The sequence below is a fragment of the Tursiops truncatus genome, chromosome 9 (genome assembly GCF_011762595.2).
Source record: "Tursiops truncatus isolate mTurTru1 chromosome 9, mTurTru1.mat.Y, whole genome shotgun sequence".
Classification (NCBI taxonomy): Eukaryota; Metazoa; Chordata; class Mammalia; order Artiodactyla; family Delphinidae; genus Tursiops; species Tursiops truncatus.
In genome coordinates this window covers 61,865,723-61,890,711 of record NC_047042.1, presented here as the reverse complement: position 1 = coordinate 61,890,711, position 24,989 = coordinate 61,865,723, and the positions used below count along the sequence as shown (strand labels likewise).

General features: G+C 35.3%; 1 protein-coding gene across 7 annotated transcripts in view; it reads right to left on the bottom strand.

Moving 5' to 3' along the window:
• The window catches only part of BBS9 (Bardet-Biedl syndrome 9), a 439,924-nt gene that overhangs the window by 329,104 nt on the left and 85,831 nt on the right, over positions 1 to 24,989 (bottom strand). For all 7 annotated transcript variants that reach the window (XM_073809810.1, XM_073809813.1, XM_073809807.1 and 4 more), the window contains 2 exons: positions 12,581 to 12,755; positions 5,448 to 5,532 (listed from right to left, as the gene is read on the bottom strand). In XM_073809810.1, coding sequence (XP_073665911.1) covers positions 5,448 to 5,532; positions 12,581 to 12,755 — 260 coding nt within the window. The remainder of the gene's footprint in view (positions 1 to 5,447; positions 5,533 to 12,580; positions 12,756 to 24,989) is intronic.

The window sequence follows — 24,989 nt, the reverse complement described above, 5'->3', positions numbered from 1 at the left end:
AGAGCTCAGCAGTGAAACACAGAGGCAGCTAAGACCAAAAGCACTGTCTAACCAGGGAGGGGGCAGCACAGGCAGCACATCAGAAGAAGCCTAACCTCTGTCTATGGCTGGACCACCACAGCCTACACCCATTCAAATACCAAGAGCCTGCACAGGCACTCCTACTCCAGCACTGCTCCCCTCTGCGACAACGGTGCCAGTGCTGAAAATGGGGAAGGCTCACACTTAAAGGGAACAGAGCCAGAAAGACTCCACCCTCAGGGCTTCTGCTCCAGCAACTTGGGACCTTACCCCACCTTTGATAGGGTAGTGATGGCCACTGAAGTGAGGGGAATCCTTGGCTCATACCTGGCTCTGTCCTTAGCCCTTCCTTCTCCAGCCCACTTCCTACCAAGGTGATAGCTGCCAGCACACCCTGAGGAAAGATGTGATTTATGTTCACATCAAATCCAGCTCTCCCATCAAAACCACTGGGCACATACAAACTATACAAGGATGCTCCCACATAAGGACACTGAATTAGATAACTGTTTCACCTAATTTCATAGAAAGAGAGAAAGTTAAGCAAAATGAGAAGACAGAGGAATTGGTCTCAATAGAAAGAGCAAGAGAAAACACCTAAAAAAACAGAAAAATGGGGCTTCCCTGGTGGTGCAGTGGTTGAGAGTCTGCCTGCCGATGCAGGGGACACGGGTTCGCGACCCGGTCTGGGAAGATCCCACGTGCCGCGGAGTGGCTAGGCCCGTGAGCCATGACCGCTGAGCCTGCACGTCCGGAGCCTGTGCTCCACAACGGGAGAGGCCACAACAGTGAGAGGCCCGTGTACCACAAAAAAAATTAAAAATAAACAATTCACCAGATAAAGAATTCAAAGCATTAGTAATAAGACTACTAATTGAATTAGAGAAAAGAATAGATGAACAAAGTGAGAATTTTAACAAGAAACTGCAAAAATAAAAACAAATTTAAAAAATGAGAACAGTTTAAGAGATAACATCAAATGTACCAACATTCGCAGGAGCCCCAGAAGGAGAAGAGAGAGAGAGAAAGGGGTTGAAAATGTATTGGATGAAATTATGGCTGAAAACTTCCCAAACCTAAAGAAGGAAATGGATATACAGATACAGGAAACACAGAGGGTCCCAAAGAAGATGAATCCAAACAGATCCACAGTAAGACATATCATAATTAAACTGGCAAAAATTAAAGATAAAGGCAGAGTTCTAGGGGCAGCAAGAGAAAACCAAAGAGTTATACACAAGGGAACCTCCATAAGACTACTAGCTGATTTTTCTGCAGAAACTTTGCAGGCCAGAAGGAAGTGGCATGATATACTCCAAGTGCTGAAAGGGGGAAAACCTGCAACCTAGGATACTCCACCAAGCAAGATTATCAGTTATAATTGAAAGAGAGATAAAGAGCTTCTCAGACAAGCAAAAATTAAAAGCATTCATCAATCAATACTAAATCTACCCTAAAAGAAATGCTAGAACATCTTCTCTAAGTGGGAAAGAAGTAAAAATCTACAGGAAAGGGAAAATCCCACTAAGAAAGACAAATATTTAGTAAGGACTGAGGATCAACCACTTAAATAAGCTACTATGAAGATTAAAAGACAAAAAAATTATAAAAGCAACTACAACTATAATAAACAGTTAAGGGATAAACATGAAGGCGTAAAATATAACATCAAAAACACAAAATATGGGGGGAGGGGAATAAAAAATGTAGATCTTTAGAATGTGTTTGAACTTAAATGACCACCAGTTTAAAACAAGTAGATACAGTTGTAGGTCAACATATATGAAACCCATGGTAACCACAAATCAAAAACCTACAACAGATACACAAAAATTAGAGAGAAAGGAACACAAGCATACCACTAAAGAAAATCATCAAACCATGGAGAAGAAACAAAAAGAAGAAGAAATTAACAGAGAAGAGCTACAAAAACAACTGGAAAACAAGTAATAAAATGGCAATAAGTACATACCTATCAATATTTTTTTTAAATATCAGTGGACTAAATGCTCCAATCAAAAGACATAGGGTGTAAATCAACTATACCTCAATAAAAAATATGTTTTAAGACATAGGGTGTCTGATTGGATTAAAAAAACAAGACCCATCTGTATGCTGCTTACAAGAGACTCACTTCAGAGCCAAAGACACACACAGACTAAAAGTGAGGAGATGGAGAAAGATATTTCATTCATGCAAACAGAAACGACAAGACAGCAAGGATAGCAACATTCATATCAGACAAAATGGACTTTAAAACAAAGCCTATAACAAAAGACAAAGAAGTGCATTATATCATTATAATATCATAATAATATAATACATGATATTATATAATAATATCACTATATCATTATAAAAGGATCAATACAAGAAGAGGATATTACAATCATTAACATATATGCACCCAGTACAGGAGCACCTAAATATATAAAGCAAATAGTAACAGACATAAAGGGGAAAATTGACAAGCATACAATAATAGTAGAAGACTTTAAAACCCCACTTACATCAATGGACAGATCATTAAGACAGAAAATCAGTAACACAACAGTGGTCTTAAATGACACAATAAACCAGTTGGACTTAATAAGTACCTACAGGGCATTCCATCCAAAACCAGCAGAATACACATTCTTTTCAAGTGTACATGGAACAGTCTCCAGAACACATCACATGCTGGGCCACAAAACAAGTATCAGCAAATTTAAGAGGATAGAAATTATACCAAGCATTTTTTCCAAACACAATAGTATGAAACTAGAAATCAATTACAGAAAGAAAAATGGGAAAAGCACAAACGTGGAAGTTAAACAACATACTACTAAAAAACCAATTGGTCAATGAGGAAATCAAAGAGGAAATCAGAAAATACCTCAAAACAAATGAAAATGGAAACACAACTTTCCAAAATCTATGCAATGCAGCAAAAGCCATTCTGAGAGGGAAGTTTATAGACACAGGCCCACCTCAAGAAACAAGATAAATCTCAAATACACAACCTAACCTACCATCTAAAGCAATTAGAAAAAGAAGAACAAACAAAGCCCAGAGTCAGCATAAGGAAGGAAACAATAAAGATCAGAGAGGAAATAAATAAAATAGAGACAAAAAATATAAGAGAGAAGATCAATGAAAGCAAGAGCTACTTTTTTGAAAAGATAAACAAAATTGATAAACCTTTAGCCAGGCTCACCAAGAAGAAAAGAGAGGACCCAAATAAACAAAATAAGAAATGAAAGAGGAGAAATAACAACCAATACCACAAGATACAAAAAATCATAAGAGAATACTACAGCTTTATGTCAACAAATTGGACAACCTAGAAGAAATGGACAAATTTCTAGAAACATACAACCTGACAAGATTGAATCAGGAAGAAATAGACAATCTGCATAAATGGATCACTAGCAGTGAAATTGAATTTGCAATTTAAAAAAAATTTCCAGCAAACAAAAGTCCAAGACCAGACAGGTTCACAGGGGAATTCTACCAAAAATATAAAGAAGAATTTTACCTATCTTTCTCAAACTTTTCCAAGAAATTAAAGAGGGCAGTAAACTCCCAAATCCATACTATGAGGCCACCTTTACCTTGATACCAAAACCAGACAAAAACACTACACAAAAGGAAAATTACAGGTTAATACTTTTAATGAATATAGATGCAAAAATCCTCAATGAAATATTAGCAAACTGAATCCTACAACATATAAATAGAATCATACACCATGATCAAGTTGGATTTATTCCAGGGATGCAAGGATGGTTCAATATTTGCAAATCAATCAATGTGATACACCACATTAACAAAAGGAAAGATAAAAATCACATGATCCTCTCAATAGACACAGAAAAGGCATTTGACAAAATTCCACATCTACTCATGATAAAAGCTCTCATCAAAGATGGTATAGAGAGAGCATATCTCAACATAATAAAGGCCATTTATGACAAACCCATAGCTAACATCATACTCAGTGATGAAAACCCAAAAGCATTTCTGCTAAAATCAGGAACGAAACAAGGATGCCCACTCTCACACTTGTTTAACATAGTATTGGAAGCCCTAGCCACAGCAATCCAACAAGAAAAAGAGATAAAACATATCCAAATTGAAAGGGAAGAAGTAAAACTATCACTCTTTGCAGATGACATGGTATTTTATATATAGAAAACCCTAAAGTCTCCACCAAAAAACTATTGGAACTAATAAATGAATTCAGAAAGTTGCAGAATACAAGATCAATACAGACAGTCTGTTGTTTTCCTATAAATAATGAACTATCAGAAAGAGAAAGCAAGAAAACAATCTTGTTTAAAATCGCATAAAGAAGAATAAAATACCTAGGAATAAACTTAACCAAGGAGGTTAAAGACCTGTGCTCTAAAAACTATAAAACATCAATGAAGGAACTTGAAAATGATACAAAGAAATAGAAAGATATCCTATGTTCTTGGATTAGAAGAATTAATATTGTTAAAATGTCCATACTACCCAAAGCAATCTACAGATTTAATGTAATCCCTATTAAAATGCCCATGATATATTTCACAGAACTAGAACAAATAATCCTAAAATTTATATGGAACTACAAAAGACTCTGAATTGCCAAAGAAATCCTGAGAAAAAGAACAAAGCTGGAAGTAAGTCCCTGAGTTCAGACTACACTACAAAGCTGTTGTAATCAAAACAGCATGGTACTGGCACAAAAACAGACACATAGATCAATGGAACAGAATAGAGAGCCCAGATATAAACCCACACACCTATGGTCAATTAATCTATGACAAAAGAGACAAGAATATACCATGGAGAAAAGACAGTCTCTTCAGTAAGTGGTGCTGGGAAAACTGAGTAGCTACATGTGAAAGAATGAGATTAGAACATTTTGCCACACCTTATAGAAAAATATACTCAGAGTGGATTAAAGACCAGAAACAATAAAATTCAAACAATTTTCTTCAAACTACTTTTTCAATTATCAAATGTCCACGTTTGTCTTTGAGCTAACTTTATCTTTGTAGACTGTGAACATTTTTTCATCTTTTACTTATATATTTCATCACATGCCTATTAGTAGCAACTTTTTTGCCTATTAAAGGAATTTTTAATTTTTCTATTTTTATTTTGTTAGTTTATAATCACTTCAGTTAAAAGTGACCACATCTGGATATCTATCATTCTAGTGGTACAACTCTATAATCTGCTATATTATGACCATGACTAGGCATGTATCTCCATTGCTCAATAATAGGCAACTAAATTCTTTGATCATTGACATGACATAACTTTAACACAGAAAAGAGAAATGGCTAAAATATATGTTTTTTAAATTTTTATTCCCAGGAATTCTTATTCTAAATGAACATCTATAATTAGATATAACATTACTAAAATTTTCATATATTTTTAAAAGGCCTTACAACTAGTCTTTTTCCAGAACCAAGTTTTTGCTGTTCAGTCTCTTGTCTTTTATCTGCATCCGTTGCAAAAGCAAGTACTTGGTATCTGTTTAAAAGATATGGAATAATTGTAAGTGACTTTATAGTTAAAAAGTGTAAATTATTTTAAACTTTAAAAACACATAATCTCGGTATAGCTAAAATTTTTAAATGCACATTATCTACAAACCTTACGAATAACCTTCCCCTTGATTTTAAAAATTGTAAAATTTAGTAATGAATTCATACTGAATGATACTGTGGCTTAAGACTATGTAAACCTGCAATGGTAAAGAAATTATAACCATATGTCCCAAAATTCAATGTTGGAAAAATAGCTCTGCCACATATCAAAGCATTTCCATTAGAAGTTTATGTGACAAAAACAATACTCAAGAAAGATCCAGCACCAAAACACAAAATAGAAAAAAATACAAATAATGCAAAGCAACCAGACGACTTGTTGCAAACCCCCCAAAAAAGTAGTAGTAGAAATAGTAGAAATTATTAATAGATAATTTATGGACCCCAGAACACCTGAGTTTAATTCCCAGCTAAAGCATTAACTAGTTGAGAAAATTTTTTTAATTAATCACTCTGTCTTATCTATAAAATGCAATAATAATCTCAAACTGAAGCATTGTTAAAAGAATTAAAAAATAATTTAGTGCCTAGTACAGTATCTGGTATACACTAGGTGCCCAATTATTGATTAACAGACTGACAAACACATAGACAGATACAGATTTATATATACATAGAGATAAATCACATAGTAATTTATCTGGTATGTAATAAGTTCTCAATAATGGACATTATAACTTTCTATAAGTATTTTAAAGCTTTTATTTCAATAGTAACATTTAACACAACATTGTAAATCAATTATACTTCAATAAAATAAATTTTTTAAAAGTTAAAAATTAAAAAATGGTAACATTTAGCTCAAATCATTCTTAAAAACAATTTATAAATGTCATTCAATTTAGAAATGATTCAGACAATAAAGTTTAAATTCCCTTACTCACATTAATTTATGGTGTATTGTTAGAGTAATAATCCTACTCAAAATGAAGAAATTTTAGGCTCATAGATTCCTTTCCCTCTTTTTTTTTTTTTTTTTTGAAGTTTCTTACTTTTATTGTTGGTGCATATCTAGTTACATAGAGGAGATAGGGAAGGCTCTCCAAAAGGTAACACTTAGCAGAGAAAAGGTATTAGAAGGTTAACAAAAACATCTCAACAAATAATTAAGCCTTTCCCTCTTATTGAATCAAAACTTCTTACATTGCTCTTTGATAGCTAAGAGGAAAATTAGTAGGTAGATATATTCAGACATCTCATATTGTCTAAAGAAAGATGTCTGATAGTGTAAACATCAGGGACCTGAATAAATAAAGGCAATGCAGAATATCTAAACAAGTACCGAAATTTACACTGGTATTCAAATGTCATATACCAACTCTTTTTTTTTTTTTGCAGTACGCGGGCCTCTCACTGTTGTGGCCTCTCCCGTTGTGGAGCACAGGCTCCGGATGCGCAGGCTCAGCGGCCATGGCTCATGGGCCTAGCCGCTCGGCGGCATGTGGGATCCTCCCGGACCGGGGCACGAACCTGTTGTCCCCTGCATCGGCAGGCGGACTCTCAACCACTGCGCCACCAGGGAAGCCCATATACGAACTCTTAAAGCCTTCTATCTCAATCAGCAATACTTAATTTGTAAAAAGTCTCCAATTTTCAGTGAATGCAGAATGGCTATGAATTAAGATCGATTTTGCAATGCATTCATGAAAATTACAGTTAATAAGAAAGCTTAATGTATATAAAGTTCATTCATTCAATAAACATATAGTAGGGATCTCATATAAGCATTAACAAGGGGGAAAACTACTACATGACCTATATCCACCAGGACCTTCCAAAGTAGTTGTGAAGATTCATATACAAACAAATAAGTGTAACTCAGAGTGCCCTGTGCTAATAGAAGGTATGCATATAAGTACCAAGGGAATATGATCGCAGGAACAGGTAATTGGGGTGGAGGAAATATATATGTTCTTGGTATCAGTTCAGGAGGAGAAAGCTAGGTTTTGAAAAATGAGTGAAAACTCATCATGCTGTTAAAGAGGTAAAAGGCATTATGGCAAAGCAAACAGCACATGCAAAGGCATGCAGCAGTAAAAGAGACATGAAAGGCCATGGCAGGAGTTTAGGAGAGATGCATGGCGGAGAGGAATGAGTCATGGGAAATGAGACAAAAAAGGGTAGGAGGCTGAAGATCTCGGCCTTGTAAAATCATGCTAAAAAATCCCATAGGTAGCTGCAGCAAATATCTCAACACCATCTGAGACTGACCTTCAAAATCCCTAACTCCCCAAAAAATTAGACCTCATAGTCCAACCTCCAAATAAGATTGCTTTACTCTCTCTGGTTCATGGTAACAGAAATTAGTATGCACTAGTGACTGGAACATCAGTCCAGAGCTGGTCCTGCAAATGGATCTAACCTTGGGCAATTAATTACATAGACCATTCATTTCCTGCAGACACCAACCTACCAGAGGATGTTATGGATATTAATGAGATTGTTGCTATATCCAAAGATTTTGAGCTGTTTGAAGCTTCTTATATAACTAAAAAGAGTTGTTATTTCATGTGAGGCATAAGTGAACCCCTAAAGTGGCCTCATTAACATCAAAACAGCAGGCACAGACACAGCCAAAATTGACTCCTGATTTCTAAATCCAGACCAATTCTCTTCCCAGAAGACAACTCAGAAGAGTATTTCATTACTAAACGTAACTGACAGTAAATTTAGATGATGACAAACTTACAACAGCATTTATTTTATGATTCTTCCTTAAATTCTCTTAACTGTGACCAATAATGTACATGGAAATCTGTTTCCAAAACCAAACAATTCCAAGCAGACTTGGAATTTCTGAAATAAAGAAAACACTTGGATTTTTTTTTCTTATCGCTCAAGTGTTCCGTGATATAAGCTAAAGAATAAAATTCCCTTGTTGGAACTGCTGAAAGAGTAATCAGGTCCAATGTAAAAAGATTTAATGAAAGAGTGTCACATGTGTTTTTCAGAACAGAAAGGGCACTAATCACAGATACAGCAAGTCCAGGTGAACAGTGGTACTTTTTGAACCAATAGCCACAAACGCTTAACAGGTCCTGTGGAGTACCAATGACAAACTCAACCGTATAATTTAGTGCTCCTCTGTATCACATCGTAAAAACAGCAGCAAGTAACTAAAATATGGATTGAGGTGTCACCGAACACAAAAGTAAACCCTCCAAAATCATTTATTTTCAAATGAAAAATAGTTGTCACCTCAAAGTGTACCAGGAGATTTGGGAACTTTGATACTTAACCTGCAGAACTCTACTAGAATTGGAGGCTCTGGATACAGAGCATTACTACATTCATTCCAGCTATAGTTAAAGCATTCTTGATTATGCCTGGGAGAATCATTTTCATTGGAAGATGCCAATAACAAAATAGAAGGTTTCCTCATAAACTTTTCATTCCTTCATTAAGATCTTGTCAAACATCTACTTTCAGCAAGGTACAATGCTAGGCACTTCAGGGGATACAAAATCCCTGCTATCAAGGAACATTTAGCCTAGTCAAGGAGAAAAACAAGTAAATGTCATATCAGTGAAAGCATGAATAGTGCTTATGGAAAGCAGTGAAAAATTACTCTGTGAATTGAGAAGAAGGAGTTGTTACTGACAGCTACGTCAGGCAAGATCTGAATGGGGAGCAGGGAGGCTTCCAGACCTAATTTTCATTCACAGAAAAGGAAGGAAGAGCATTTCATACAGAGTACAGCATGAGCAAAAGAGGAGAGAGAAAGAGAGAAGCTCTGAATATATATGAATAACACCAAATATTTCAGTTTGGCAAGAGCCTAAGGCTGGTGAAGAACACAATCCTCTTTTTAAAATACTATCCATTAAATTCAACAAACAGATTTTAAAATACTGATTTAAAGACTATTGTCTACTTAGCAATGTATTAATATTAGGAGCCACTGTAGGGGTACAGGGGAAAGTGTATAGCAAACAGGGGAGAAAGATAAAACTCCTGGCAAGTATACTTCTTCCGGGAGCCTCCTTACGTTCAACTGTTATTTAAAGGTATCACCTCTAGGCTTCTCAGTTTCCTGTGCACAGTGCTGCCATAGCCAGTATCACAATGAACTGAAGCAGCTGATTGACTTGCTACCTCCCCACTTGCTGGCAAACTGCTGGAGGACAAGAGACAGGTCTTATCTGGCTTTGCATCTCTAGTGCTTTGCACAGTGTGTGGCACAGAGAAGCCTCTTGAAAAATGTTTGCTGAATGAATGACTGAACCAATGAACTGAATTACTCCTTTAGTGAACAGGTATTTAAAACAGATTCTGCTCTCAGGAACCTGATAATGTAAGACATACTCTGGAACATTTTAGCACAATACAAAAAGCAAATATGATATTGGGCAAAAATCAGTGTGTTGGGCAATAATATATCTAGGAGGTTAAAAAAAAGGAGGATATTTAAACCACTTAATTTTAAAAGTCCCTTCCAAATCTGAAAGTTCACTTAACAGAGGTAAAATGGGACTGGAGCATAAAGAGCACTGAATGTCATATGAGAAGATTTAGATTTTTTAATGGACAACAAAAATTATTCTGGCATAAAGAGGTGTTTTAAAAGAATAGCTATGAGAAAGGCCCTTCAAAGTCTACATTAGAGGTTAAAAAAAACAAACAAACAAACAGAAATCCAAGTGAAAAGATAAAGGTCTGAATGCCAGTGGGAATGGGAAGCAAGGGCTGAATAAGAGAAAAAAAAAAGGTAGAAAGGTCACGATTTACTGACTATATAATTCTGACAAGCAAAGGAAAGAAAAAGAGAATAAAAGATGATCCAAAGTTTGTACAAATGTGGCCAAGGGAATGGCCCACAGCCCCTCCTCTACCAAAAAAAAAAAAAAAAAAAACTCTCACTTCAAAAGAAAAACAACACTCAAAGTATGTCCTGAATTAGAATCACCTGGGGTGTGTATTTGTGATGATTTCTGGGTCTTTTCCCCAAACCTACTAAATCAAAATCTAAGGGGTTGGGGATTAAGAACGTGCAAATGTGCATTTCATAAAAGGATGCTCAGATGATTCTTATGCACACTAAAGTTTGAGACTCATAGCCTTCTCTAGTTCCTATTTGAACATAATTGATCTGTTTTTAAAGTAATTAAACATCAATATCAAAAATGAAAATGAATTATGTCTTAAAAGCCTTTTCTATTAACTGATTATATTTTTAACTGATTATAAATAGATTTCATGAAGTCTCCAAAAACCAAACTTACAGTTTTCCTGCTTTCTCCCATCCTAAATTACACCTGTGATTACCATTTAATCTACTAAAGTTGAAAGTATATATAAATACAACATACTACTCAATGTTATAAACCCTCTTGATTGTCATCATTTCACAATAATCACATATCCCATGCATTTTTACCATTTTAAAAGATCCACATAATAAATAAAGTGTGCACTTTTTTAGTCTTAGATGGAGATGAATTTAATAGATCAGTATGTTGGAGAATTACCACAGTTAAAACAGTATGAGTTCTGTGAGATTAAACCTTCACGTTAAGGAAACCTACACATTGTTTTCTCATCCAATCACTCCTGGAGTTATTACCAAATTAATTCCTATTCCCATATTTCAAAGAGTAAGTCATGGAACATTCACATCTTTGTATCATGACCCCAGTGTAACACTGCTAGTATCACCCTACTTGGCAAGAACTGGGTGGAAAGGTGAAAAGCAGATCTTCTCAATATTGCTTAAGTTTTGGCAGGATTGAATGAATTATACAGGTATTTTTCCCAGCTTCTCATAATAATTATGATATTTTATTTATTAGCAGTAGCAATGCCACAACTCACTCATCTCCTTTGGACAAGCGCCATAGGAGTTGTAGGATGAATATGACATAATGATACCCTACCTCCATCAGTTAACTTCTGCTTAGTCACAAACATTTGCTTGTTTTCAGAGTTTTAAATCCTCAGTGCCTCAACAATAATTCTCAGAATGTAGATTGTCACTTATTAAGAGAAAACTACATTAACTTGCAATATACACAATAATAAAACTTGAAGGCAAAAATTTACATCTGTTGCCTGATGAATTTATATTTTCTTCCTGCCTTGGGAAAAATCATGTGGCCAAAAATAATACTGGAAGGCTATAATGAAGTGTTGCTTAGATGTTTAAAGTTCTAAATGCTGCCATCAGTAAGATAACAACAATAAAGTTACTTAAAATATTATGATTCTCCAAGTCTATTTCTTTTCCCAGAATGGATTTCTACTTCTTTTCCCATTCTCCCTTCCAATAAAAAACACAGCCTCCAAAAACTCAAAACCATAATTTTTATTGAAATTTAGCTGGTAGAGAAGAAAACGGTCTCTCTGAAACACAATTCACCAAAATCAATATGAATTTCTAGCAAAAAGTATAAGCTGTTTTCATAGGGTCATTTTCATACTTCACTTCTGTAAGCTGTTCTTTTAAAAACATTCATAAACACACTTGTATTTCTTGCCAGTATTCTTCCTATGTCATATACATTTTTTTTGTTATAAAATCATTCTATATATGTATTTGTACCTAGCTTTTTTTCACTCAGACTGTGTTTTATTATTTATAATTCAAGGAACAATCGCAATAATTATTGAGCATTTTCTATGGGGTGGTAACTTGACATACACTTAATTCTTTTAACAAATTTGTCGAAATAGATGTTATTACCTCCTTTACATTCAGGATAAGGACACTGACCATCAAACAGCTGTGAGTAGCAAAATCAGGACTCCAATCCAGGTGTGCCTCTCTCCAAATCCTTCCTCTCAATCTGTGCACTATACTGCCTTTCAAATGTTTTATGATATGTAAATGATATCCTCTAAGTCACCACAATTACATTTTATCAGAGAAACCACTTCTTTTTCATTTGCAATATTCAAGCTCTTTGTGGATAAGAAATTATCAGCAGCATACACATAAAAAACCATGATTCCAAAGATTCAAGATCCAAACTTACTTGTAACTTTCCACTTGTCGGCAGGATGAAACAGTAATGAAGGAATCTGTACGGGAACTGTAAGCAAGAGGGCCAGGTAAAAGAGAACCAGGGAGAAATCTCCCAAAAGCATAGCTCTCCTGCTCAAACACCATCAGCATTCCATCCATAGACTGGATACAAATTAAATCGCGACCTAAAGAAGAATTAGAGGAAATTAGGTAACTTATTCTTTTTATGAATGTAATGATTTTATCACTATTCACCACAAATATGTCAGTTAACTTTTTCCGCAAGGGACAAAATGGGCAGTTTAAATTTTAAATCTCAAACTGATGAAGCTATAAGATTATTGTATATCACTATCTACACGTTTCCCAATTTTTTCATTATTCATAATATGTCTATAGTTTTAAATACATTTATTTTCATTTATTTGAGCTAAAATCCGTAGCTCAAGAGAATACCTGAGAACAATCATGACTCTGCAAGATATCATTTTTTCCAAAATCAGAAATATAAACGGTTCTACACGATGCCTTCTCTTCTTCATAGTATGTCAGCCTCATACTTTCAAATGACTTAGACATCAGTCAAACACAGCAGACCAAATCCATAGACATGTATTAAGCACCAGTTTTATACAAATCACAGTGTTGAGCACTGTTGGGAGAGAAAATGACTAATACCGAATAACACTAGTCACTGATTGCCCTAAACTATCGATTGATTTTGAAGTGTCTTCTACTATTAGTCTGTAAACATTAACTACAAAATTCACAGTTCTTAAAATATACTGAGATGATGATAATGATGATGATTTCTATGGTACAATATAGTATCCCTAATCTGAGAAAGATCTAGTGGCTATAACTTTTCATGTTCTGCTAGTGTGATTAGTGTATCCTATAATCTATTATATAGGGAAGAACTATGTCAAAGAAAAATTAAGCTACTCATTAAGAGAATAAACAAAAGGTCAATCTTCTAATTAATTTGTCATCTCTAACCCATACTTACCATATACAGTAAGTCGTGTAGTAACTATTTTATTTTACCTTGGATATCAGTGCCAATACAGTTAACCCTAAATTTTGAAATTTAAAGAATACTTTGCTCAAAAAGAAATTAACTTGCATAGAAATGGATGGTAGTCTTATTATTGTATCTGAGTATGGATATAAGGGCAATTTTTAAAAATGAAAATATGTTGCCAAAGGAGTTTTTTTAAAAAGAAAACAAACTGAGACCTTTGGGGTGCTTATTACTGCAACATACTCTATCCCATCTTAATTGATTCAATACATTTAACAACTTTAAATAGTCTCAGAGATGTTTCAGGTTGAATATTGTCTTAGCATATATTCACAAAATACACATCTGAACCACTCTGGGATCGCTAGAGAGAAAGGGATTGTTCATGTTAATGCTGTTTTGAAGAGTATCCCCTCAAAGCTCAAATTCTTTTATAAGGCATAGTAGGTTTTTCAGTCATTGTTTTAAGCTTTTTAAATCTATTCTTTATCTACTATGCTTATTAAAGTTTTCATAAAACAAGATATGAGTTTGTATGGATGTTGTATGTATATACATGCGTACAAGTGTATTCACAGAGATATATTCAGACAAAGAGTACCTCATCTATCCAGAATTTAACTATATAGCAATCCTCCTGTCTGTACCAAGCAAAAATGAAAAAGTATAAATATGCCTCTAAATAGTCAAAATAGATGCTGCAAAGTCTTTGTAATGAAAATCATGCAAACTTTTTACAGGTAGGATCCCCAGGTCTCACTCAGGGCATCGATTCTTATTTTAATTATGGTTCGAACAGTTGCAGTTCTCATAAACAAGTTACTGATATTCCAGGAGCTTCAGCCTCCTTGTTTATAAAATGAGTATATTTGCCTAAGAGCTCCAAAGTTAGAGATAAGATTTAATAGTCTCTAACACTGTGTAGCACACATAAAACACAATAAATCATAGCATCATTATAATGGTTATCATTACCTGCTTCCCCAGCCCAGAGAAAAGAAAATAGCAAATTAGAAAAGGTATGAAAACACTGATAGCTGTGAGCAGTGACAGCTATGCCCCAACAAAAAAGAAGACAACAGGAAATCTATAAAATGTATATCAAATAATTCAAAAAAGAATAACAGGGCTCAGCTTAGAAGCAATTACTAGCCCTATATATGTCAAAAAGAGAAATGTCATATTATAATGTACTAGTAGCTATTAAATGGATTTAATACAGTTTAGCATAGTTCAGTCATTTGCAAAAACAAACTTGTGGCCGAGATGCTAACGGCTCCCCCTAAGAGCCATTCTTTCTTTTGGTACTTGAATTATCACTAGACTCATGGCCATCCAGTTAGAATAAAGCCTATATCTCCAGGCCTCTGTGACAGATACATCATATGAGTACTTTCTCGCCAATGAGATGGGAGCAGGGTGATATGTGCAACACCCAGACTTACCCTTAAAAGGACTGAGTATGCACTCCCTTCCCCTCTTCCCAGCATGATGGTAGGGCTGGAACAGCTATCTTGGCCTCAAAGATAGAAGCCACATATTGAGAACAACAGAGCTGCCTACCAGTCCTGGACCACTTTATCTCCAGGTGGTTAAATCTGACAGAAATAAACATCTTCTTTAATTAAGTTTGGTCTTTATTAAAGCAATGAAACTTATATCTTAAATAACACAGAACTTATCTGAGCATAAAGATCCATCCAGCTTTACTGACTCTTAAAATTTAATTTCACTTGATTGGATCCTGATACCAAAAAACAATCAGATATAGAAGACATTGGGACAACTGGGGAAATTGGAATGTGACTGCATGCTAGATAACATTAGGAAATTATTTTTAATTTTCTTAAGTGTAATTATGGTATTGTGATTACATATGAGAATGTTCTTATCAGGAAATATGTTCTGCAACAGCTATGAGTGAAGTGGCATAAGATCTGTAACTTACTTTCAAATGGTTCACCAAAAAAAAAAACAGTGTGTGTATACATGTATATACATTTACAACTGTTGACTCTAAATGGTGGAAAAATGGACATTCATGTTACTTGTTCTGATATTTAAATTTTTTCACAATAAAAATGTAAACAAATAAAATAAAGTGTTCAAATACATTCCTTTAGTATACAAATACACTTTTTTAACCACCAAGGAGGGAACTGAGCACTAGTAAATTGAGCAGGACTTAGGAGGAGAGCAATAAATCTAATCTTAATAAGTTAAGAATCAGAGACAGAAGAAATCCAATCAATGAAACACATGCAATGACCTTGACCTATGGGGGAGGATATTACTGTAACCAAAATATACTCTCTGTATTATTAAAGAATGTGAGGTCAAGGCATGTATACTTCCAAGCAGAAGTACAGTAACATTTGAGTTCATTTCAATATGTTGAATGTCTCTGAACCACAAATCTTCCAGTCTCCCAAAGACCTTAAAGAAGTTGTCCTCAAAGTGTGGTTCCCAGACCACCAGCATCAGCATTGTCTAGGAAATTCTTAGAAATGAAAATCCTAGGGTCCCACTCTATACCTATGGAATCAGAAACTATGATGATAGGGCCCAAGTCTAGGTTTTAACAAGCCCTAGAGGCTATTGGATGCATGCTAAAGTTTGAGAACTACTGCTTTTGCATGGTATGACAAAGAGCTAGAGCTTGAAGAAAACTTGAGCCCCAGAGAACACTTGGCTCCTTAGCATGATATATGAAGTCTTATTTCCTGAAACTCTAGCAATATAGGGGAGATATAACCCCACATGGGCTGCCTCTAGAGTCAGATAATCTGAGTTTGAGTCTAGTTCAACCAATTATTAGCTGTGAATTTGGGCTCAAGTTTCCTTATCTGCAAGATGGTGTACCTAACTTAGCTGTTGTGAGAATTAAATTAAGTAATGTACGGAAACTAGATCCAGCAGGTGTTAAATACTGCATCGCATTATTATTTTATAATTATTTTCTAAGTCTCATACTAAATGTTGTATTAATATTTAACTACTTGCTGTTTCCCACATACATTGTAATGGTGCATACTTCCTTGCTTTTGTTTATGTTATTTCCTTTCCAAAAAACTTCTTACACTTTTCTTCCCCTGGGATAGTGAACATTTGCTGGATGCCTCCTGGTCATCCATTGCCCTCTCCTCCCATCTTTAGCCATGAGGCTTGAATGAGACTGACTTCATTCTAAGCTTGAGAGTAGGTAGGCCCTGACTTACATAAACTAATTAGTATCCCACTAGTCACAGTGATTAGTTAAGGGATGGTTATAATTTACAGCCAATGAAAGAAACTAAATCCCTAAACTGAGCTGAAACTAAAGAAAAACTTACTCTTCCCCCTGGGGAGTAATATGTGAGGAAGATAAGGTCTGGAATCACAGAAGCCATTAGGCTTTTACAAGGGTGTAGTTAAGAAAGGGCCATGGAAGACACTGTTTAAGCCAGTGCATCAAGCCGCACTTGGAGCCAAACCTATCCATGGACTTTATAGGCAATAAATTCTCATAAATATCGAAGCTGAGTTGGCTCTCTGTCCCCGAATCAAGTGCATCAACCCATTTGTCCTCTGAGAGACATCACAGACTGAAGCTCATGTCTTCCCAGAAATCTTCTCTTTCTCTTCAATTACCCTCCATCTGTGATCCCACAGAGCCCCATCCTTACCTTCATCTTACAACTAATCACTGATTGAAATTATCTGTTTTTGTGTCTCTCATTATCCCTAGCTTAAACTCAATGGCAAGAAGGTATATCTTATTCATCTTTGTAAATCCAACAATTAGAAAATGCCTGGCGCATAGGAGACACATTAATAAATGTCTGTTGAGCTGAAGTAAGCTAGGCAAAATACTTTATTCATCTGCAGCTCAGATTGGCTGAGACTTTATTATATGCAATTCACATACTGCATTTTAAGTACATGAAAAATGCTTTATTTATTACAATCCTAGCCACTGACGATTAGAAAAATGTAGGGATCAATCCAAAACATTACTCAAAAATAAATAAATAAATCCTTCAAATCACTGTATTGGAAGCCACTTCAGAATACATACCAAAGGCTCCCCTTACTGATAATGAGAACAGAAAGAACAGTCCAGAGAAGCCATGAAAGTTTTGTAGTTCTAATAGAACAGAGCCAACAGGAAGACTTCATAAAAGCGATGGGATTTCAGGAGCTATTTAAATGACCTAGCCATGAACCATACACTCAAAGAGTCTTTACCACATGCTCAGTATTATATTAGGAGCTGTAAGAAATATAGAACAACAGTAAATAACTACTACTGCCACTGACTGAGCACCTGTTATATTCCCGCCTTTGTGCTAAACACTTATGTAGCATATAGCTATAATCTTTAATAACAATAGTCCCATTTTACACGAGAAGACTGAAACCCACAGAGCTTAAATAATTTGTCTAATGTCAAAGAATTAAAAAATGACAGCTAGTACTCAAGTCAGAATCTGACTCCATATTACTGCACTGGATCCATTTTTTTAAAATAACGTAAGTTAACACATAAAATCTAAATGATGTGAAACGACTAAGCACTATAGAAAATCAAAGAGCCTCATTACAGTGAACTTCCTGGGAAAGGTTTCATGGTAGAGGTAGGATGTATCCTACCTCTCAGTTGAGAAGGATACCTAGACTGAGAAGGATAAGTAGAATGAAAAGAGATCAAAGGTAAAAGCAGAGGAAATTTCTGCGAGAGAAAAAGAACATATTAGAAAAAGATACAGAGGCAATTAGATTTGATCCAATGCAATGGATCAAGTTCTACCAACAGGGTATGAAATGTAAAAGCAACAGATTGAAAAGATGACAATAGCTAAGTGATGTTCCCTCAAAAATTATGTCTAAATAATACAGGGAAAAAAATATCTTTTAAAGTTGAAATAACTAGGAAGGGTGGAGATTTCATCAGAATTTAAAATCTGGATGTTTATCTCATTAATCATAACCATGATGACAGAAAAATAAGCATTGTGATTTGAAATACTATTTGAAAGATCTAGGAACAAACTGACAAAGGACCTACCAAAATCATTTTGAAAGAACTTTGGAAATCAGTATTTTTCATTTTCAAAGGCAATGAAAAAATTTTGTGCCTGTGGGGATGGGTGGGTGGAGGCAGGAAAGTTCCATTATGGCAGCCTCATGAGATGAATATTTATTAAGAAGTGTGTCTCATTTCCTGGTGTTAACATATCATATAGACAAAGCTTTAACATGATGCATAAATTGGTAATCAATTACATGTTGAACTGACTGCTAGATTAACACTTTTCTTTACTCAATTATAGTCTGTTCACTAAAATGGTCTGTAGCTGTGTGTGTGTGTGTGTGTGTGTGTGTGTGTGTGTGTGTCCCTGTGCTCAGTTCTTTCCACCATGCATAACCCAGAGCATTTTCCATCATTCATTATTATAGCAACAAGGGCCCCATGGAGGGTAGTTCTGAATACCATTTCCTCCATTTCTCTGCTGTCTTTTTCTTCCTCTGGAATCTATGTAGCAGAGTAAGTGGAGAAGAAGACTACCATTACTCAGCATGCTACATGTTTTCTGAATCTCTCTATGCTCGTATTTCTTTTACACATTGAGTAAAAATACAAGTGAAGAAATGCAAACGTGACCTGTGGCCAAGCATACACTGCAGTTCAGCATACAGCTGTCAAAAATACTTGGTCTTTCTCCAAGTCTGAAAAACACATGAAAAACAGCTGTACAGGTAGTCAAAAAGGCAGACAGGAAACATCAAGAGACTTATACATAGGAACAGAAGAGTCCAAAAGTCTGTGGAACTTCCGCTCGTTTTATGCATGCACTTCATGCACAGAAAAAGGTTTTGTTGTTGTTGTTACAGAAAAACTGAAACACTAACTTATTAATCTTTATTGCAAACTTAACTCAAAAATGATACAACATGTTTGCTATGAGCAGAGACACAAAAACGTTCAGAGTAGGATTTCAACAGATATTGCCTTAAAAACAATGGTAGATGGATTTCTAGAGCTTGCAGGATAGTAAACTTGCCACTAAATATCATTTTGTGCCTTTTCACTCATATCATTATAGAAATAAAACTATCACCATTGTTTTGAGATACATGCTACTATTTGGCTATGCTTAAAAATTAATAATTGGTAATTAATTGAATAAAAGAATAGCTAGCTTCTTTCTTATTACTCTCTCCCTCATATTCTTTCATATTTGAGCATTTGAAAAGTAATTAGTGTCTAATAATAATGCAATATTCAAGTAGATTCGAAGTTTAAAACCTTAGTTATAAATAAATAAATAACATTTATTTAAAGCCCTAAGAAAACAGAGGAAATCAACAAATAGGATACATGTGTTGAGCTAAATGGCTAATGTTTTTAAATATGTAACACAGAAAAATTACACAAATTCTCAACTATTATTCAAGTGTTATGCCAATAAATAATTCATGAGACTAATTAAGACTGAGGAAAATAAAAATTGGGTCTACATACTAACTCTTCCTATGAACTTGACTTTTGACATTTTAATGTTCTCATTTTAATAGGAATTTTAATAGCCTCACAAAGACCACTAGTGTGTGTTCCACTAAGCTATTTATCACTATTTTCCCCCCTAAACTGTTAACAAGGTTAATAACATATTATACAGAAATTACAACCATTCATTAAATTAGCATTACATGTGATAGATTCAATATTAATGCAATGCTAGAGTTTAAAAGAAGGCCCTAAACATTATATTATCACTTGCATCCACAAAATACTGGGTGAATTACTTTGTCAGATGTAATGATCATGAAAGATTTGATAACATTCTCCAGAATTCACATTCATTCAACAAATTCCACAAACATTTGCTGTACCTAGTATATGCTAGGAGAGACGGTCGCTACCCTCAGAAAGTTCAGTGAATATGGGAGTTATAACAATGTAAGAACAGAGGCGTACAAAGGCTATGGAAGCGTGATTAATCGTATCTCGAAGGATGAAGAAAAGCTTCAGAACAGAAATAACACTTGGGTTTTGCAGGCTGAGAAAGAGTTTGCCAAACGTTCAGAGAAGCAAAAGCAGAAAGCCCACCATTCAGAGACCTGGATTATAGGATTATAAGAAAGCTCTGTTTGAAGAGGAATAAGAGCAGTAAACTCTGAGGGAGGGCGTTGAGTGGAGGGAGATACTGCTGATGAAGACGGCAGGCATGCTCATCAGAACTGATGGCAAAGCCACAACTTAAGTCCACATTTGCTGCAACCTTATTTTAGCCCTGAAAGCTCTATCAAATTTCCTCATCTGTACAGCAGTTGTATGAGGAGAAGATTGTAATGATGCTACTGTAAGGATAAAATACAATAAAAATGCATATTGGCTGGCACCTAATAAGCATTCAATAAATGGTAAGTGTTTGAGATTACTGGATTATCTCTTTCCTTACAGACCAAATTATGTGAAAAACTTAAAATTGAGAGGAAAAAAAATCCTTCAGACCAAAAAGGATAAAATTTAATGTGGGAAGGAGCACACACCAAATCAGAAATTCACACTTTTTGCCAAAGCAAAGGATTTTTAAGACTTCAAGAACTATGGAAAATCTCTCAAAACCTAGGTCTGTGTGAACTGCTGTCTATGCAAGACGATTTTCTGTCCATTTTAAGTATACTTTCCTCAAAACAGCAATTTCTCTAACATGATAACTATTGAAGAAATCCCTAAAGAAGTACATTATGGGTGTGTCAGAAAGCTCTATTTGGGAATGAGCTGTCTCTGCCTCTGTACCCTCCCCCAACACACACATACCCATTTTCTTCCCCTACCCCCCACCCTGACTCTCTTTTATTGACGTTTTTTGCAGGATGACCCTGAGTGACATACGAAAGACAAGATAGATGATATCATACAGCAGAGCCCATTATTTATTAGTATTCCTTTCTTCTCTCTCATCCAAAAGGAAAATTCTTAAAGGGTGAGTATAATGTCGGAGATATATTTTTTTAAATAACTGGTTTCAAAGTGAGGTAAACTTCTCAAGGTAATAACCAGCCATGATAAGAAATCCAGAAAACTCTCCCCAAAAAATAATTTAAAAAAGAAAGAAAATGTAAATACCTCTTCATTTTGTACAAACATCCTTCATTTGCAATATTAACAGTCCAATAAAGCAATAACACCAAAAGCTAAATATTTGCTTTTTATATATTGTTAACTCTCAATCCTAAAATCGTCATTGTATCAAAAGAAGCAGGTTTTCCCTGGTGGCACAGTGGTTGAGAGTCCGCCTGCCAATGCAGGGGACACGGGTTCGTGCCCCGGTCCAGGAGGATCCCAAATGCCGCGGAGCGGCTGGGCCCGTGAGCCAGGGCCGCTGGGCCTGCGAGTCCGGAGCCTGCACGTCTGGAGCCTGTGCTCTGCAACGGGAGAGGCCCACGTACCGGGGGGAAAAAAAAAAAAGGAATAAGAAAAAACTACAGTCTACACTGAATTCACTACAACCAATTAAATTAGGTTGTGAAAAAAATAACTAAAGCCAGGAAATTCTCAGCTGAGGTTCAACTTCATCTAAACTTATACAATTTTAAAAGGTAAATCAAAATGAACTTGGGATAATGACAACAATGACTTTAAGTTTCCTGAACTGTCAATTCTTATCTCAAAGTTTGATGTGCCGCTTAACCATTGTTTGGTCTGTTAAATGTCCTTGGATTCTTCTAAAAGAAGCAGTTAAGATACCATATCTTGAATAAAAGTCATGAAAACAAATATACCAAAGTAATCATCTTAATATACAGATGGAATCACATTATCAACCCACTCAAAAACTTCAAAGGTACGCCAGTGTCTCCAGAAATAAGTAGAAATTAATAAGCAGGATATCCAAAGAACTCTTCAGTGTATCCGCTAAATGAACTTTGACTACTCCTTCTCATCCAGTCCCAACCACCAAATACTTCAGGTAACATAAGCTTGCCCTAAATACCCTTATGCATTTGTTACTCTAGTTCAATTCACCTCAGATATCCTTCCCTCACCTTAACCTCATAAAATCCCTCTACATATCCTCCATCCCCAGCACCCAACCATTTTGAAGCTTTCTCCAATCCCCTTTAGGCATAAAAAGCACACTCTTCCTCTATTCTTTCTTAGTACATTCTGCATCACTGCCTATTAGTACTGACAATATTTTTCCTGGTGATACAGCTAAATTTGGCATATATCTCTCCCCTCCTCAACTCCCATAAATGAAGCATAAAATCCTTGAAGGTAAGTCGATTTTGTTTTCATGGTCTGGCTCACAGCATTGAGTATAGTCCCTTACATGTCAGTGCTCCAAAAATATCTGTTCAAGTCAACTGAACTCACATGGAAGTAGAAAACCATGTCAAACTGTAGTACTAGGTATCAGGATGCCAATGATCATCAAGTGGGCCAAGATATTTGATAACATTACCACAGTCACATGAAAACCCCTTGAGATTTGGCATTATGCTTTATTCACCACAACTTCCCACCCCAAATAGTCCCTAGTATATAGTAGAGATCAATAAATAATCATTCAATGAATGAATGAATAGCAGCGAAGTAAAAGTGGTATGGAAAAGGCCTTAAAACAATTAGTTTTAATATGTGACACTTAAGAAGCTGAAATTCTAAATTATTTCAGGGCTTAGTACTATGTCAAAAGACAAAGTATTCATTGTATGTGCAACATTAGATACACTAGGAAATACTCTGCTCTTAAGAAAGACAAAGCCTAATAGAAAGACACAAGAAATAAAGGTGGGGTGGGAAAGAATGGCAAAAGGAAAATATATAAATGAGAAGGGAAATCACTTAACCATAAAGAATAAATTGTGGCAGCCCAAAGAGGATAACAAAGAAAGAGAATGATCTTTAAATCCATCAGTATTTCATAAAACTCTAACTGCAAAAACATACACAGATTAAGCCTTAAAGCTTTAGTAATTATTAGAGCCCTGGGTACAAAGTCTTTCTCTGGGTAATATGAAACAAGGGATTACTACCAGCAGGAAAAGAACCCCTCAAAAGGGTACTGAATAGGATACTTTCTGGCTATTCCTTGTTCTTAGAGCAGGATGGTATATTATAAAAGAATAAATTGAGCAAAGATGGGAAAAGTATCAAATGTAGCATAAAGTATTAATATGTAGTGGAAAGAGCAATGATTTTGAATCAAAAAGACAACCTGGTAATGTTTTAATCCTGCTCTGACACATTCTAGATACATGACTTGGCTATTTTGTTTAATTTCATTCACTCTGTTTCTTCACATGCAAAATAAACCGTATCACAATCTCTATACCCCACTGGATTGCTGTAAAGATACGGAACATATGCAAACTATCCAGTTCAGGACCTGGAACATGGTAGGAATGCATGCCAATCTTAATTCCAAATACAGCACACTTAAATAATCAAATCAACTTTCCCTAGTACCTACACTTATATCTTGAACATCAGATACAGTAGTTTAGTCATTAAGTCTCACTCCTTAGGCGTAAAAGGGAAGTAAACATCTCAGGGAAAAGTTAGGAAAAAAGGTGACCAGGAAGTTGGAAATGGTTCAGTTCAGAAGTTCCAATCTTTATTTGCTAAAGTACTTGGCTATTGAATTTCACTGATCTATAAAATTTCAGAAACTATTGGGGAACATCATAGGTTGTCAACCTTGTAAACTGCCCAATAAGGATATTTAAAAAAAAATAAAGACTATCATCACCAACATTTTCTACAAAGACAATGTAAAACAAATAAGTAGGAAGTAGAAAATGTTAGTCCTCAATATAGCTCTTTAACTGAACAAATTTTAGCTTTACGAAAAATTTACTTCATTAGCTAATTTTTTTTCATTACCTTAAGACCATTTAAAACTTTAACGGGGCATAGCATTTGCAAACCACTAGTTTATCCTAGCATGAACCACTTTTAAAGAACCCCCGCACCAGCACTTAAATACCACTAGTATTAAAAAAACTCAGAAAACAAGCACAAAAAGTTTTCCCATTAGAAGAAGAAAGGAAAAACTGGTTCCAAAACCTATTCAGGCCTAGGTTAGGTGAGGAAACAAGCATTTTCCATAATATGCTGGCTCTTTACAAACTCACCACTGTCAGACTTCTGGAATCAAAAAGTGAGGCAAAGGCTCCCCCTGCTGACAAGTAGACAAAGAATCTAATCCTATCAAAAGGCAACTGACTTCAAAAATCTTTCCAATACTGACTGGATATCGCATGGGCTTTTACTATTCTCTATCAAAGACTAGTTTTACTTTATATCCTAAAACACTGGAATATAGCTCCATCTGATACAAATGTGAAAGACATTTATAACTAGGTAATACTCCGTGTACATTTCAATAAATCTTTCTAA